This window comes from Pleurodeles waltl, chromosome 4_1 (assembly GCF_031143425.1).
Source record: "Pleurodeles waltl isolate 20211129_DDA chromosome 4_1, aPleWal1.hap1.20221129, whole genome shotgun sequence".
Lineage (NCBI taxonomy): Eukaryota > Metazoa > Chordata > Amphibia > Caudata > Salamandridae > Pleurodeles > Pleurodeles waltl.
This window is the reverse complement of record NC_090442.1, coordinates 1,022,439,423-1,022,457,660: the sequence shown is the minus strand read 5'-3', so window position 1 is coordinate 1,022,457,660 and position 18,238 is coordinate 1,022,439,423. Positions and strand designations below refer to the sequence as shown.

The following is an 18,238-nucleotide window of genomic DNA, read 5'->3' as shown; positions in this document are numbered from 1 at the left end:
TGATGCAGACATGTGTTATCTTATAGTTCTCACTGATTATTATTCAAAGTGGATTCATTATAACTTTATTTCTTGTTTAACTACTGACATGGCTATAGAGTTTTTTAACATGTTTTTGCAATTGAAGGGTTACCAATATTTTTTGTTTCAGATAATGGAACAAAACGTATTTCACAGAAATTGATTGCATTTATAAGTAAACATGGAATTGAACAAGAAAAGACACCACTTTATAGTCCATCATCTAATGGTTAAATTGAACGAGTTAATAGGTTTTTGAAAGAAGGAGTACAGATGGCCAAAGCTTTTAATTTGTCTGTCTGACCTTTTAGGCGAAAAGGTGTGTAGTTATAACCATACCATCAACAGGTCATTCTCCATTCTATCTATTAAGAGGCAGAAAAGAAAGCACAATACTCACACCTAGATTTGGAAAGGGTACAAATTAAACAAATATTTTTAAAGAAATTGATGACGAAGAATAGCAAGTTAAAAGAAATATTGTTCAGAAAAATCAAAAACAAAATGTATCATGATTCAGCGTACAAAGTAAAATCTAACACATTTAAAGTAGAAGATTGGGTACTTGTAAGAAGACCTGTGAAGTACAAAAAGGGGAATCCGTCTATTTTTTTGTCTGTACAAGTTGTGAAAATATCTAATAGCGCTTTATTATTTTCAGATAGAGGATAGTTGAGTAAAAGTGCAGTTATTTTACTGAACCCGGGTCAAGAAAAATTATGGAAGAGCAAACTGACAACTAGAAGTGATGAACAACATGATTTTTTTATTTTTTTTATTTGTCCTCATTCACCGTGGCTGTTTAAGAAACCTCCTCTTACTTTACCAAAGCAGAGCAGAAGAGTTATCCAGGCCAGGGGACGCCCTTTCCTCTCAAACAATCCTCGGACTGTCCAAATTCCGTGAGGATTTCAGAGCAGGGGGTAAAATCATTGGACAGATAACAAAAAACAATTCTTATTCACACATTAAGTTTGACAAATTATCATTCTCTAAGACCAAGTATCCAACTCCATATCTCCAACTCAGTAATGGTGCCCAAAAGTTCCCTCGCATCCTGTAATTTCCCTTATCATTTGATCCAAATCTGCAGTGCAAAAAACATCCTTAAGCCATTCAGAATGACCTGGAGGGGCGGTCGAAATCCATTTTCTACATATTTCCCGTCTCCCCAACAAAATTGCGTAAAATACAAATTTGATGTCCGGATTTGTATCTCGGCCACTCCTCCCCTGCCGATCTTGGAGTTGACCAAAAATTATTAAAGGGAGGGAGGCCACAATTTCCCGATTCAATATACTCGATATGGTTTCACATACTTTCTCCCAAAAATATCGAACACCTGGGCATTCCCAAAACATATGAATATCCGTTGCTTGAATTAAACCGCATTTTGGACATTTCACCTCCTGACCCCTTTTTTTATTTTGGATAGCTTCTCAGGGGAGATATAGACTCTATGAATCGTATAATAGTGATTCTTTCTCAAAGCGGCAGGTTTAACAATATCGAAGAGCAGTAATAGTGATTCCTTCCGCCACCTCTTAACTGACTCTTTTGAGAAAAATTCACTCCACAACGCCGTGGGGAGTTCGAACTCGCCATCCGCCCCTTCTAGAATCCCCCAGTACCAAGCTGACACTCTATGGGGACCTACTAGGGGACTCGGGATGATCTTGCTCAAAGAATTGGGCATACCAACTCCTTCCTTAACCCACTGAGCCCAATACCTTATTTGCAAGAACTTCCACCTAGTCAAGGAGCCACCCGTTTGCTGCATCAATTCTTCCCAAGAAAGAAGGGCCCCCTCCGGAAAGAGATCTCCCCAGTACTCTAACCCTGCTTGTTTAATCGGTAAAGCTAAAACATCTTGAAAACACTCTGGTGTACCCGGGGAGTCCCAGATAGGTGCGTTACAATTATAGTAAGTAACCTTTGCCATTCGTCTAAGCTGGTACCAACATTCTGACAATCCCCGCATAATTTTCAACCTTACCTTTTTGAAGAACTTAGGGTCACCAAATTTAAAAATAAAGTTACTTAATGCACCCTTGATGGTAGAAGCCATTGTCTTAAACATTAAGCCCGTTGTCGTGGAATCTAAGGCAAGGAACAAGGACCTAAAGTTCTTCAAAAGAAAAGCCCAGGCATAGTATTGCAGTTCTGGTAATGCCAAACCACCCTTTTCCTTACACCTACGCAGCTTCCTCCGAGAAATTCTGACCCCTTTAGAGCTCCATATAAAATTGTTTATAAGGCGCTACATTTTTTTAATGTATTATTTGAGGTTTGCTGAGGATTCTGGGTAAGAAAACATTGGGGGATCCACGCAAGTCACACCTCCCTGGACTCCCTCGGGTGTCTAGTTTTCAGAAATGTCTGGGTTTGGTAGGTTTCCCTAGATGGCTGCTGAGCCCAGGACCAAAAATGCAGGTGCTCCCCCCACAAAAACAGGTAGTTTTGTATTTGATAATTTTGATGTGTCCAGATAGTGAGGTACCATTTTCATCGGGAGACTTGGGGGAACATAGAATAGCAAAACAAGTGTTAATGCCCCTTGTCTTTCTCTACATTTTTTCCTTCCACATATAAGACAGTGTAAGAAAGACATCTATTTGAGAAATGTCCTGTAATTCACATGCTAGTATGGGCACCCTAGAATTCAGAGATGTGCAAATAACCACTGCTCCTCAACACCTTATCTTGTGCCCATTTTGAAAATACAAAGGTTTTCTTGACACCTATTTTTCACTCTTTATATTTCAGCAAATGAATTGCTGTATACCCGGTATAAAATGAAAACCCACTGCAAGGTGCAGCTCATTTATTGGCTCTGGGTACCTAGGGTTCTTGATGAACCTACAAGCCCTATATATCCCCGCAACAAGAAGAGTCCAGCAGACGTAACAGTATATTGCTTTAAAAAATCTGACATTGCAAAAAAAAGTTGCAAAGTAAAACATAGAGAAAAATGGCTGTTGTTTTTACCTCAATTTCAATATTTTTTTATTTCAGTTGTTATTTTCTGTAGGAAACCCTTGTAGGATCTACACAAATTGCCCATTGCTGAATTCAGATTTTTGCTTACTTTTCAGAAATGTTAAGGTTTCTGGGATCCAGCATTGGTTTCACACCAATTTCTGTCACTGACTGGAAGGAGGCTGAAAGCACAAAAAATCGTTAAAATTGGGCATGTCCCCGTAAAATGCCAAAATTGTGTTGAAAAATTGGGTTTACTGGTTCCAGAAAGCTGGGAAGCTGGTGATTTTAGCACTACAAACCCTTTGTTGATGCCATTTTCAGGGAAAAAACCACAAGCCTTCTTCTGCAGCCCTTTTTTCCCATTTGTTTGAAAAAAACATTTTCACTGTATTATGGCTAATTTCTTGGTCTCCTTCAGGGGAACCAACAAAGTCTGGGTACCTCTAGAATCCCTAGGATGTTGGAAAAAAAGGACGCAAATTTGGCATGGGTGGCTTATGTGGACAAAAAGTTATGAGGGCCTAAGCGAGCCCGGCCCCAAAAAGCCAAAAAAATGCCTGGCACCTGAGAGTTAAAAGGCCTGGCAGCGAAGGGGGTTAAAGATAACCTAGACAGAATACAGCAAATGAAACGTAAAAAGGGTGTGTGTGTTTTTTTTTTTTGGGGGGGGGGGGGTAATTTACATATAAAAGAGGTATGGAGACAGAAAACGTAGATAATAACTCTGCCTATTATGACTCTGGCCTCTTTATGTAGCACCCCTTCTTCCCAGTTGTGTCCATCCAGAGTAAATTTCTACCCCTGCACCGGACACAGCAAGAAGCGGAACGACCTTCTGAATCTGACTCTGGTAATGATGTTTCAGGCAAATAAGTGTCTCGCCTGTGACGTTCCTATTTCTGTATCTGCGCATGTCCCAGTGAATGTGTCTCAGCCTAGCGGGTTTGTCGCAGCCTTAAGAATTTGTGTTAGTGATTAGTATGTACACTGTGCGCAGGCGCGTTGGCATGCACGTTCGTTCTCCTGGTTCTGCGCTTGCGCAGTTGATGCTTTCCTAACCACAACGCGTGTTTCTTTCCAAGAGGGATCTGTTTGTTTTGGCTCTTTTCAATACCCCTATTTTTGTTGGTTATTATAAAAACCTAGATCCCGGAAACGTGTTATTACAGATTATTACATTGAATTAGAAGCCATCGAGACAGACATGCCCCGGAAGAATTCAGATGAGGTGAGTCCTGTGCATGAATGAGTGTGCATGCATGTGAATGCATGTGTATCTGTGTGCTTCTTTCTTTGTGTATCTCTGTGTCAAGCTTTAAGTATAGTGGGTATTTAGGGGGGGCATACTTGTCGCCGGGGACATTCTGTCATCAAAATAACATGGGGTTACCACCTTCACTGTAGAGAAGAAGGGCAAACGGACGCATTTTAAACAATGTTTCTCCAGATATATTAGTTAAAGGCCAAAGATTGTAACATCTGTTCTTATGCAGGGTTCAGAAATGTTCGGCTACTAAAAGGTTGTCCACAATAATAGAGTGGAGTTATTTCTCCTCACTAGCACATGCACAAGTGCCCATCACGCCATTGCGTTCCTCTGCAAAGATTGTATACACACGAAGAAATCTATCACAATGGTAAAAGTGATGATCATTTCATTTCTGATTTGCACAAGAGTTGAGTGCTAGTCAACATCACCTGTATTCTTATTCTTACTGGGATGAAAGACCCAACACGTGGCGTAGCTGAACACGGAGCGTCTCAGTGGTCAAACAGAAATGGGTAGTGGGTTGCCTGGAAGGGGAGAGACATTACCGTATCTACCACCGAAACTGGGATGAGCACGCACACCTGCTTTCTGCAGCCTGAGCACTTTAGGAAAGTTGTCGGTGTGTAATTCTTTTCATTTAGATCTTAGGGCAGTTGTCTTCAAACTTTCTTTGGCCAAGCCCCCCTCTAGTAACATTTTGTTAGTGGTTACCCCCCCCAACCACCTGAAGAAAATTTCTGGATGCTGGTACTCTGTATCATCGACAACCACCCCTACCTGCATATCCCAGGTCATATCTAGTTACATTTGGCAAATAATATTAAACATAATTAGAGTGTTTAGCAAACTGAAGATTTATCAGTGCCTGTGGTTATATGACAGAGGGTTATTACACAGTTCCAAAAAAACTTTGCCCAAAAATTTACAGTGTTGCTTTATTTTCTACATAAAACATAATTTCACGTGCTATAGATAACAACACTTTCAAAACTAATGTGACCGGTGTGCCTGTTTTTCCCCACAGAGACGGTCAATCTGTGGCTGTATCCTTGCTACTGCCATCCTTAGGTTGTGCTCCACTTCAGTCTTGAATGATACTTCGTTTTCAATACCGCAAGAGCTGAAAACCTTATGATCTGAATGGCAGTAGAGCTTTGACAGCAATTTCTGTCAAAACTGAGTGTTCTACAGGCATTTTCAACCAAATCTCCTCCAGTGACAGTTTGCTGAGTTGGAACTGCAGTGTACGGTCACTCTGGAGCTCAATTAGTTCTTTCTGCACGTGAATTGGGAGATGGGTTCCCACCTCCGCCATCTATGGTCAAAAGACACAATCATTTATGTGGTAATTGTCCGCAGGGAAATACTTTTGTAAACTGTCCCTGAGAGATGACCGGTGAATTTTTATTAACTCAGCAACACTTGTCATGTTCAGTTTCCTCAAGAGCAGTTGCTAGGCATGGCAATTGCTCATAGAGGCCAACTTCAGTTCTTCTTCCCCATAACTCCAGCTTCTTCTTGAATGCGGATATTTTTGTATTTATTGGAAAAGAAGTGGTTTCAAGTCCTTACAAAGAAAGATTCAAAGAATTACATTTCTCAAAGATGTCAGCAAGGTATGGTAAAATCACAAGCCACCTGGGATTACATAGTTGTTCTGCTTTGCAAGGGTCCAAATCCAGAAGAAATGGGCGAACTTCATTCCGTAATTAAAAAATGCGCTTCAATACTTCCGGGGATAACCATTGGGCTTGAAGCAGCAAGCCATCATGGTCAGCTCTCATTCCTGCTCATAAAATGGCAAACAGGCGCACTCTTGTGAGGTGGATCTTAATAAAAGTAACTATTTTTACTGGAGAATTAAGCACATCTTCAAGTTCACAGTCCGTGTTTTCAACAGCAAGGGCTTCCCGGTGTATCTTGCAGTGGGTCCACAGAATATATGGAGCCACTTTCAGCACTTTAGCTTTTAGGCCAGCCCTAGCACCACATGTGCAGATCCAAATGCAGTTTTCCCACTTATGGAGTCCAGGGAAGTAATTGAGCATGTCAAACAGTTTAGATGCTGTTGCTCGCCCCTTGATTGGCCTGCATAATAAAACATCTTCCAGGATTGAAGTTTTATAACAATATCGTACATCCGCAATAAAATGGGCTTCCTTTGACAAGTAAGTTGCTTCAGCGAGCTGCAAAGCAGACCAACCCGATTTCAACCAGGTTAAGAGTTGTCCATAGATGTCTTCTGACATGTCAGAGATGCAGCAGCAAACTGTTGTATCTGAGATGGGTATCACATTTAGCTTCTCTACTGCTTTTTCACCAAGCATTGTCTTAGCCACATCAAGAATTGCTGGCAGATTCCCTTTTTCTCCATCTGTAAAAGGTTTTTTGTTTTTGGCTATGTGGTATGCCACTTGGTATGAAGCTTTCAATGCATTTGTTGGGGTGAATGCCACATTTTCACTGTTTCTTTCCATTGTGTCATCTCATGCAACTTCCTGGCAAAAAAATCTCTACTCTTCCCTGTTAAGACCCATGTTTCGTGTTCGAGTGATGCCTTAGTTTGGTTGGTTTCAAACTGTTGTTAGCTAAGGTGACACCACAAATCTTATACTGTGGCCTAACAGGTGAAACCGAAGACTAAGTAGGAGGCATCATACTTCCTCATTTTTGCAGCTTTTCTCTTGCCATCTGTTTCAGCCATCTTTTGGCAGCAGGAAATGATCCATGTCAAAAGTGTGTGCGACCTAAGATACAAAATTGGGAACCCGCATGCTAATAAAAAGCAAGCATTTGCTGTTTTCAAACACACAGCTGCAATTGTACAGCTGCGTGAGGTTGAATAGGTTTTTAAACTTCGCAGTTTTAAAAATTATTTAAAAAAAATTCTTCACATAATATACAAAATATGGATAAAAGCATAGTTCAGTCCAGATGATCCAAGGTATACATGGGTGCTCCCAACACCGCTGCAGCATGTCCATGCAGATACCACTAACAATGCTGCATAGTTCATTTTTTAAAAGGATAGAAACGAGGAACGTAAGCTTTGTCACTCATCCATCACTCAAAGTTAATAAAAAAAAAAAATGCATACCCCCTCTATTGGTCCTGCTGCTTGAATAGATAGTCCTGCTATTCGAATAGAAGTCTTGTGTCTAGCGCTCAAGTGTTTTTTTTTTTTATCCCCCATGCAATGAAGAAAAATAAGTTTAAGGAATGATACTTGTATGTTCTCAATATGTCTCATGTGAGACATAATAAAAGATCTCTCCCCCAAAATCACAATCTTATTGATGGGTAAGGGAGTGAATGACATGCCTAGAAATTACCTGCTGCATGGTCTAATAGGCAAATAAAATATGTGATGATATGTTAAGAGTTTGCATCCCTGAAGGCCGATAAGATATAGAATGATCTGTAAGTGAATAATTTGTACTCTGGCAACTGAAAGCACCAAAGTGATTTCAGACATGATTCTTAAGCTCTGGCTGTCAAGAAAACAGAAACAGATAGATGACTGTCACACGCCTCATAGGTGGATCTGAAGAGTTCACAAACGTATTTGTCTTACATTGCTGAATTTGAATTTACACCACAAGAAAGAGTGTGTATGCTTTGCCTTCTGAATACCAAATGGGCTGTGGTGGATGCAAGGGTGGCCCTGGACATCCGGTCCAAGAGGGCTCGGGTAGAAATAGCATAATGGGCGGTGTTTTACTCCCCTTCACCACCTCCACTTCTCATGTGAGGCGCAACAAAAAAAAAAAGCCCAAGGCATTACCAGTATTTTGGTGCCTCTGTGAGGTTTGTGGTACTGCATCAGGATATAACAAGCAAAAATAAAAAACAGACATGCACCTAAAATAAGACAAACCCTAGTAATAACAGTATCCAGCTAATTATTTATACCAAATCTGCACTTAATAATTAGAATCTAAAATTATTCAAATATGAAAATATGTGAATGAATGAAACATTACAAAGGTCTAGTCGCCTTCTGATTGTCTCAGTCACTCCTGTTCTTCCCTTCACACCACTTTCCTCTGCAGTGTCTCACCCTTTAGACATTTTTGCCCCTTTCGTACCCACACCTTTCTAACATCCTCCATCTGCATACCTCAAGCCTCATCTTTTTTCATTTCAGCACCCTGTCTTCGATCTCTCCTGCATGCACTTCCATGCCGCTCCTTGACTTCACGCACGCTCCTGTGAACACTGAGTTTTCTTTAACTTTCACCTTGTTATTTTTGTCAATATTTCAACAGCTGTGTGTTGTCTTCAATCACTTGCACATGGAATCACAATTATATTTGGCACACACAAATAATGCACTGTGTGCTCTTCAGTGAGGCCAAGAATTTTATGAGCATGTATTCGGAATACTTTTATGACTCTGGCATGTACTATGATAAACTTGCACTTCCCAGAGTGTAAACTCCAGAGCTCTCATCTTGGGTCCATTATAAACACAACCCACAACCGCAACTCATAAGACATCTAGAGGCGACTCAATACCCAGTATGTAACTAATACGCCACATGAGAAAAATTACAAAAGAAACCTTATAAAAATCAAACATTCACCCTGAGAAATTTTGGCCTGCAAGGTCAAGAAAAATCAATAAATGACAAGGCAGCACAGATACTCAATCGCCAACCACATCAGAAATGCTTTGATGAAAAACCTTAAGTGAAAAGTGCCACAAGGCCAATGCCTGTATCCACATGGCTAAAATTTAGTGATGTAGCGGACAGTAGTGTGGAATGGAGAGTCGTAGAGTAGAGGGTTGCGGAGTAGAGTGGTGTGGCATAGAGTGGCGAGGAGCCATGTAAAATGAAATGGTATGTTAGAAACATGCAGCAATATGTATCATGCATTTTACCGGCCGCAAACGGCCCAATTCTGCATTACTGATAAAATGCTTTTTGGTATGTATGAATTCCAATTTCTGATTTGGTAACATGTTACTGAATCGCAATTTAGAATTGCGAAAACATACTGAGTTGATAATGGGAAGGGGCGTGTTCAGGGCGTCCCTTCGTAATATCGAATTGCAGCAGTATGCAAGAATGTTTTGACTGAAATGCAGTTGCAAAACATTTGCATTTTACCACCTGCTTCGAGTTTTTTTACTTTAAGGAAAACGGGCTGCATTTAAAAAAAATGAGATTACTTTATTAAAAACCAATGACAGACATGGTAGTCTGCTGACCCCAACAGGGCACCATCCCTGTGATTTTTGCATTTCCTAATGAGTCACAAATTGCAACCTACCTCATTAATACTAATGGGGTAGGGTGATTTGCTACCCATTAGGAAACGTGAAATGAAACTCATTGAGTTTTATACATTCACAGAGAATCACAATTAGTTAATCGCTGTTTGGAATAATGATCCATCTAGCCCATGGTGTCAACAAGGATTACTGCCTCAGTGTGCTTGTCTGTATGCCTGAGGATTCACCATGGGGGAAAGAGATTCACCTTTTCATCAGCTGACCAAAGCTCTTCACATCACACACACATACAGAAACAATGAGCCATACATGTGTAAATTAGTATATAGAAAGTGTTGACATAGGGGACTACAAGGTGTAGGATTCACATGCCATCCATGCTGGTAGGCTTTTTTAACAGTGCTTGGTCGGGGGGAAGCACAACCTCAGGAAACAGAATGTAACACAGTGGTTAGGGTTGATTTCACTATCAATGTATTTCTACCCAAACACATTCTTTTTTACCAAAATTAGAATAATCAAAGACAGGAATAAAACATAACTTTCTAACCTGTACCATCAGTTTACATGCAGCTGTTTGATTGCAGTTCATAGCTCACTGTGCTAGATTATGAATGAACTGCACAGTAACAAAAGGAGCTCTGTGACAAAAGCAGTATCCCACTGAGCATTGCATATAAAATACTGCTCTGCATATATACGTTCTTTGCAGCAGACATATTAACCCTCTCCTCTACAGTAGATGAGTCAAAACTGCCACTAGACAAAACCCCATCTCTTACCACCAGGTACCTTAATCACTACGTATTGGCACCTTTATTGTTGCCTAAAAGCGACTGGATATATGATGAACTCTACAGTGCTTTCAAATGTGCTGCACTGCTACAAACCACCCTCCTTCATAGCAAAAGCGCCACTCTTTCCAGGGAAGAGCCTGGTGCCTAGTACGGCCTTTGGATGATCCTCTTGCAATTTAAACTGGCTCACAAACTACAGGAAACAAACGGGGCCTTGATAAGCACTAAAATATTGGGCAGCAAGGCCAGTGAAATACTTTGTATGATGAAGATTTGCAACCACAGCCCATTCAACCCACCCTTCTAGCTGACATTAAATCCCTCTTAAGCGAATAGTTGGAGCGCGGGTGACCTTTACAAAAGCTGTTGAGGCTTACCTGCAATAAATTTCAGTTTTTTGTCATGGGAACCAGCAAGGCAGTGAACGAAAGAAGCAACGTCGTTGGCAGGGGCCAGGAGGCAAAGGGCAGGACACACGAGGTGAAAGACAGCAAATAGGATCCAAAAGGCAGCAAAACGGGAGGTGAAAGGCAGCAGTGGAGAAGTGCCACTAACTCCAAAGTAGTAGACATTCTGGAGCTTTGTAAAGCCAAACATTTCAGCTTTTCTGTCTCCTTCAGTGCTGCTGTTCTGTGATTTGTGAAATGTCATAGCTCGTGATTGGCTGCTATCCTGGTATCCTCCAGTCAGAGAGCTCCATTACAAACGGGTGTGAAAAGGAAAAGAAACAAACATACTTTTGACGTTGGAAAGTACACATTGGAAGGTGAAGCATTCAGGTGAAGTGCGCGCCCTACCTAGGAATGATGCCGCATCACGCCTGGGGGGTGCGCCCCACAGTTTGAAAACCTGTGCCTTAGGGTCATATCCAGTGGCATTCCAAGGATGTCAAGGTTCCTGATGCAAACAAGGTAAATGATCTCATCCACTCCCCAGCTAGGTAGTAGTAACATACAGCTTTAAATGAAATGCAGTTGGCTCTTTTTGCTCCCACTGCTGCAGCGCTGCTGTTATTGATGTCTGCACCCCACAAATCTCTTTTTTGCGACGTATGGAAATTAGCATCCTGGGTTAGCAGAGAACTATTTTAGGCATCTTAATGTACAAATGTGACCCTAATGCTGTCTTTGCATCACCGCTGTAGACCTTCAGGAGTGAATAAGCAGACAGAAGAAGAATGTATTAGGTTGACTGAAATTTCCTCTCCACAAATCAAAATAGCAAACCATTCATTTTCATGTTATGGACAGAAAACGTTGCATTCCTGTGCATGGATGTTTGCAGTTGTTTTTATTAACATAGCACATGCTGCATTATTTAAAAAGAGGCATTTATCTTTCCAGTAATGACATAAAAACATCAATAACTTTTATAACGGGTAAGGTAACAATTTCAGCTGTTTAAAAGCTTCTGAATAACTCAGTTACACTAATTTTTATAAAAAAGTTGTAACATTTTGTGAAAGTTCCAAGTTTTTAGTAAAATCTAAACGTTAACCATGATCTTTTGTGAAAAGTTATTTTGAACATTAGAAATTAGCATCTATTTCACAAGCAAGCTCCAACAATTATAAATGTTGTAACTAATAGTTTGAGGTTTTTAAAGGCTGGGATTGTTGGTTAAAAAATGTGAAAAATAACTTAATGTTGATGATTTTTGACACCTCCTCAACACAGTTTGCACAATTAGAAATTGTATTTTTTTTAAAACAATTCAATTATTGCTTTCAATAAACAACAGTGTAAAGCTTTGCACAATATATAGTCATGATCAAGATATCAGTATAGTTGTAGCATTCCACTGACCATGCATATTTCTTTTTGTAAGATGCAGTGCCCAATGGTAGTCCCGCCATTTACCCCACACTTTGTGGTATTTTTGAGGGCAACCCCTAGGTGTACATGCATGCTCCTCAGCTTTTGCTTGGTAGCCCATGTGCCTTGTCCATTCCCCATGAGAGGAGTTTGCATCTTGGCTCCGATAACCGCAATGTCTCTTTTTGCAATTATTAATCCTTCTGCTAAAAAAAAAGCCTTGTACCTCTAGGGACTCCTCATCCGTCCTTTAAAACCAGGAGTGCTATCGTGAGGTCAAGTTGGATTGTTCTACTCAGGACTCTGGACAGTATATTTGGATCCAGTATGTTTGAATGTTCGGGCACCCCAGACTGTATAATCATAGGTCCTTCACTCATCTTTACAGCATAGACAAAGTGGATTGATTCCCCTCTTAATCCATTTTAGCCTGTTGGGGCTATAGTAAACCTGAAGTAAGTGTTTAATTTGGATAAGCCTTAGGCATATAGATATAGTGAGGACCTAAGGGTCTGTCTTCAGCTCCACTCAGTCAGCATCAATTAGGGTACCCCCCTACCCCCATCTTGTACCCATTTGTCACACAAGAGGGCTAATGAATCAGGGTGTTGGCCACTAGTGTTCAGTATATTCTGGATGTTCCCTTTTCCCAAGCTTAAATACTGTTAAGTGAGCTTCAAGGGGCCTGTAATAAGGGTGGGCATCTAGTTTTTCAGCATGGTCATCCAAGGTATGGCACGATTGGAGGTATTGATAGGATTGAGATTTGTGCATGTCATAATTACCCACTAACTATGCAAATGATTTGATGTTTCTGCCTTTGCAAATATCACCTAATTTACAGATAATTATTAAGTCACAGGAATGGAAGCTTCAGAGACCTACTCTGTGCTGGAGCCAGGTGCTTCATTACAATGGAGTTTCTGCAGTCTCACTGGATCACCTGGTGCCAGCAGGATAATATTGTGTTAGTGGTGTGTCGAAGTCTCAGGCATTTGTCTGGGTTATAAGGCAAGGTAAAAATTTCGTACTCTGTACGATATCCTAGATCAAAGGTATGCTGTGGTCAGCATAGTTGGCAAATAGACAGTCATTTGGGAATATAAACGGGCTGGCATAATAATGTAAAGCAGCATCTGCCACTCCCAGACCTCCTTCGTAAGGTGGAAAGATGCATTTCCGGATTGCAATAGATTGCCCACAGGGATGCGATAATAGAGGATTGTAGTGATCGAAGAAATGGCATTTTGTCAGTGTTAAATAAAAAAAGGTAGTGGGGAAATACAGACTAGACTAACTGGAATGAGATATGCCCCTGTTACTATGGCTGCAAGAAAATCGTAACAGCAGTAAGATTGTTCTTTTATATCCATAGCATAGAAATTGAGAGTTTCACCCTACCCTAGCTGAAGGATATTTCTCACAGCAATAATTTGGTTTTCTTTTTAAACAGAATGACTATTAGTAGGAACACATTCTTGCACACGTATAGACACTCTTCATCACTCCAGAGAAGGTGTGTTATCATGTTCTGTTTTAATTTGCCACTGTATTTAAACGAAGAGCGCTTCTTAGACAGTAACTTAATGTTTTCCGCCTCAGTCACAGGTTGTTTTCATTGATGCACCTGCCCATTTCTCCAAGGAGGAGTGGAAACTTTTAGAGGAATGGCAGAAGGATTTGTATAGAAATGTGATGAAGGAAATTCACCAGGCTTTGATGTCACTGGGTAAGGCTGTAACATCTTTTGTTAATTACAAGTTTCATCATCTATGACATTTCATTGATGTTTCTGGATTCTTGGACTGTGCTTTGTTTTTGACATGCCATGAAGAATTTTAAGATTGTTGTATATCTAATCTCCTTCGTGCTGGGATTGCCAAACCACTGAGGGATTTCTGAAGGCCAACTCTTATTTATCTGGCTAATTGTCAGTCTGTGTATTCTTCTCTCTATATTATAAATGTAATATGTGTTTGTTACATGTTTGGGTGCTTTTACTGCACAAAATTCGTTGATATAAAAAGGCATATTTCACAGGTAACATTGAAATATAGGAAGTATTTCATGGCCCACTGTGAAACACAGTTATCAACACAATGGCAGTCCTCGAAACACTTTGGAGAGCTTTACAATTGTCGCTGCCACTTCTTTTATGTAATAGGACTGTCTAAATTGTGTGGCAAAACAGCATATAATGTAGCACTTTTTCTTCCAGTATTCTTTTCATCCATTTGAGGTAAAAACAATGTTTTTAGTAAACTCTGCAAATTATGTGGCACATTGTTTGACAAATGGTGTAAATCCATAGTAATCTGGTCAACGCTGTAGACATGTAGTTATAAACATCCACTGGCCATCACCTGTTCTTTTATCACCAGATTATTATTGAAAGGTAGACCTAATCATTTTAATTCTAGTCAGAGCCCGTGCAGATGGTTAGCTGTGGATTTTGGGCCCTGTCTCAGCGAGCAACTAGGGAAGCTCCTGTTGACCTTGGTTTGATCTGTTACTGTTGTAGGCACTAGGCCCAACCACACAAGTGGGGCAGTGTTTATACCGGGACAAGTGGGGTACCGCTGGTTGGTGGGAAATTTGTGGATTCCTGCATAAAAATGTGAGGAACATCTATATTTTTAGCAAACGTTTGAGGTTTGAAAGGGCTTCTGGGTAAATTTACCTAGTGAGAGCTGTACAAGTCACTGATCATGGCAAGTCCACGATCAGAAAGCTGTTTGAGAAAGGCATCCAATTTCTTGTGTGGTGAGGCAAGCTGTGGATTAAAAAAAACCTCACTGGTCGACGGACAGAGCACTCACTTCCCCGCTTCTCTGTGTCCAATGGGAATCCTTGACATCAGTGCATTCCTGTTGCTCCCCCACTGATGCCCTCTGTGATTTCAACACCACCTCTGTGTTGCTTGCTCCACCCCCTAACATTGCCTTTTCTCCTTATCAATCCAACTTGGATCCAACTTTTGAGTTTGTTTATACTAAGGTTGCTCCTGTCTTCTGGTGGGAAGGTTTGGTCTTGCCTCAATTCAAAGCTGGCAGACCTGGATGTGAGCAGCCATCTCAGTATTGTTGGCCATGTTCTACACTCCATTCCACGTATGAGAAAAGGCATCAATGTTCGTCGCCACATTTTTGTGGTAAACTATTCCATTGCTCCTTAAATAAGTTCCATGGTAATGACTTTCATTGCTTGCCATTTCTGTCCAGGTTTCTTAACATTGGATTGTCACTTTTTTTAAAGTTTACTGCCAAGCCATAGGGTTATTAGGAGGAGTTTACCAGTAACACACTGTGTTGGCCTTCTCCCCCCACCCTAATACATCAGTTTTTCCATGATCCAAAGATTGCCTTTCTGACATTTGACTTTAATTTCTAAAGAATGTGACATACACATCCTCAGTAAAACATTCTGAGGACTGATGGTGTAAATGTAATGTTCACATCAGTGGCCTTCTATGATCTCCACCTGTTTCTCAGTCTCTATTACATACACAGCACTAACCACTAATTTACCCTATTCATGTGGAAATCTGCATTTCTTAGGGAAGGTATAACCTATTCCTAAAGAAAGGTGTACACAAGAGATTTTGGGGGAGATGCTCTTTTAGGCAAAATCCTGGTCATTTCCTCAGCACTTGCACTGTTCTTTCTATCAATGGATATATGTTGTTCAGATGTAGCTTCTATCTCAGATTGTGTTTTCAGTATTTCAATGAGTTTTACTGTTTGGTTCCATCATTACACTTTTTCTGTGTTTGACAGCACTAATAGTAATTTCTGTCAGTATCCAAGGACATATTGATGAATTACATTTGTTTACTTTTTATAATAGGGCCTCTTATTGCTAGCACTGTATGTTCATTAAGAGATAAAGAAAGAGAAGAAATCTATCACCGGGACTCCCAGCTCTCTGAAAGAAGAAGCAAGATTAATCGACTCACTAGTGAGTAAAATATACATTAGCTGTAAATTCTCAGTAATGCCTAGGCTTATCCTCTCCTAGACAACCACACATTTGTAACCTGCCTGCTTAACCACAGATACACTTCCTCAGTCATACAAGTGCACCATGTATCTTTTTAAAACCGATGCTGAAGATGTGGCTAAGGTTTTAATCCTTTGTCACCTCCAGTAGTCGCAAATGTACAGCAGCTTGAGGCAGTTCATATTTAAAGAAATTAGTGTGTTTCAGCTGAACCTTAATCTTGCCCATCTTCGCAAAATGTACAATGACTTCTCTATTGTAACAGTTCTCACTTTACTCACAAATGAAACTACTTGCTGATGTGCTGGATTTCTTGTCTAATCACTAGGATGCTTTGAATTCAAAGATAACTAATAACCTAAATAGCATGGAGTGATCAGGTTTTTTTTCATTTTTCATTTTTGCAGTGTAAGACTTAGGGTAAGATAGGGTGTTCTTTTACAATTTGTGAGGAAACAGAAGGGTGCGTTCAGATACACTCTTATTTAAGGGTGCGGGGCATAGACGTTTTGCATAAACTACGTCCCCGATGAAGCTAGCAGTGATTGCCACATACATTGGATGTCAGCTAATAGTGAACCCATCACTTTCGATTTTTAGATTCCTGCTATTGTGGTGGAGCTCTCCTGTAGGATTTCCTATAATCTAAGCTATTTCTTAAGTGGAAATAGTAGCACAGGCGTTTCCGACGAGTAGCCCGTGAACTACAGGTAGCTCTCCAGTGCCCTGTGAATAGCTCTACTGTATGCAGCCCAGGCTGCTACTTTAGAGGCTTTTGTTTGGTTGAAGTATTATATGTATAAAAACATTGAAAAGCATAAATTCGAAATGTATGTACTTTCAGTACTCGTAAGGTATTATAAATGATTAAATACTCAATGTGTTTAAAACTGTTGAGTTGGGGAGATTTATTACTCCCACCTAATGCACTGATGTGATCACTGCTGACAATCTTGGATAGTGTGGTCACTACTATATAGCCGATATTAGTAGCTCGGGATGATTTTCATTGAACATAAGTAACTCTTGTTACAGGAAACGTTGGAGACCCCTGTACTAGCAACACTCAGTTCTTCCATACATTTATTCAAATAGTGATGAGCAAAGAGAAAAATTTGGCAGGGTCCATTTTCATTGTATTTCTTCAGCTTAAGACGCCATAGGAAGCAAGAACCAAGTGGCAGTGTGTCTTCCAGGCCTCTTTAAAGAGGAAATGATAAGAAGTGGGCAGTACCTAGAAGTATTCCTCAGGGGTTTGTTTGTTTGTTACTTGTGTGTAATCGTATGTACATTGTTGGTAGTCAGGAGATTGCATGCACACCATAGTCTGTAAAACTGTCTAGAGTATGCTGTTGGAAATAGAAGACATCATAGTACATGAGATATTCTCCTTATATATGTTGCTAAAGTTTTTGGAATAGGTTTATGGGAAATGGTTAGATTCACAAACATTACAATAAGGAATTTGTTTTCCTTGTGAAAATGTTTAGTAGTTGGTTTGGTTTTGCTTGCCTGACATACATTTAGAGAGAGTCCATATGAGCCCAGCTATAGATAATGAGGTTTCTATTATTTTTAAATCGGCAAACAAATAGTTGCATATCTTACTGGTTAGATGGATTGTGCCATAAAAGGAACAATCAATGGATCCTCTTGTGTTCTTAACATCAGCAATTTGTTCAGACATACAGCCAAGACTTTGCACCAGGGAGGACAGAAAATGTGCACGTTTTTTGATAGTGCCCCTTGCCAGATCTACAGCAGTTGCAGGCTTGCAGGATAGGCTGCTGATGGGTTGTTGGGAGGATGCCAAAGTTTGACACCTATGCAGTGATGAAGGAAAAGCCAGATAGGCCTTTAAATGTGCCCACAATTTCTTTTTTTTTAACAACACTGTCCACAAAGGTAAATAGTGGGAGTAAGCTGAAGTAATCCATCCTTGGAATTAAAAGAAAAAATGTACCTAAGAGAGAATGAAGGAAATAGGCAGAGAAAAGGAATGCGAAGGGGGAGAAGGAGACATGAGAGACAAATAGTCACACATGAAAGAAGGAACAGGTGAGTTCAACAAAGAAAAAAAGAGAATGAACGGCTACTGGGACATAGAATGGGTATT

At 40.3% G+C, this 18,238-nt stretch overlaps 1 protein-coding gene across 1 annotated transcript in view; it reads left to right on the top strand.

Annotated features, from left to right (window-relative positions):
• The first annotated feature begins 4,059 nt into the window (after window positions 1-4,059).
• The window catches only part of LOC138288370 (zinc finger protein 282-like), a 94,121-nt gene continuing 79,942 nt past the window's right edge, over window positions 4,060-18,238 (top strand). Inside the window, exons 1-3 of the mRNA XM_069229930.1 lie at window positions 4,060-4,231; window positions 13,726-13,852; window positions 15,970-16,080. Coding sequence (XP_069086031.1) covers window positions 4,208-4,231; window positions 13,726-13,852; window positions 15,970-16,080 — 262 coding nt within the window. The 5' untranslated portion in view covers window positions 4,060-4,207. The remainder of the gene's footprint in view (window positions 4,232-13,725; window positions 13,853-15,969; window positions 16,081-18,238) is intronic.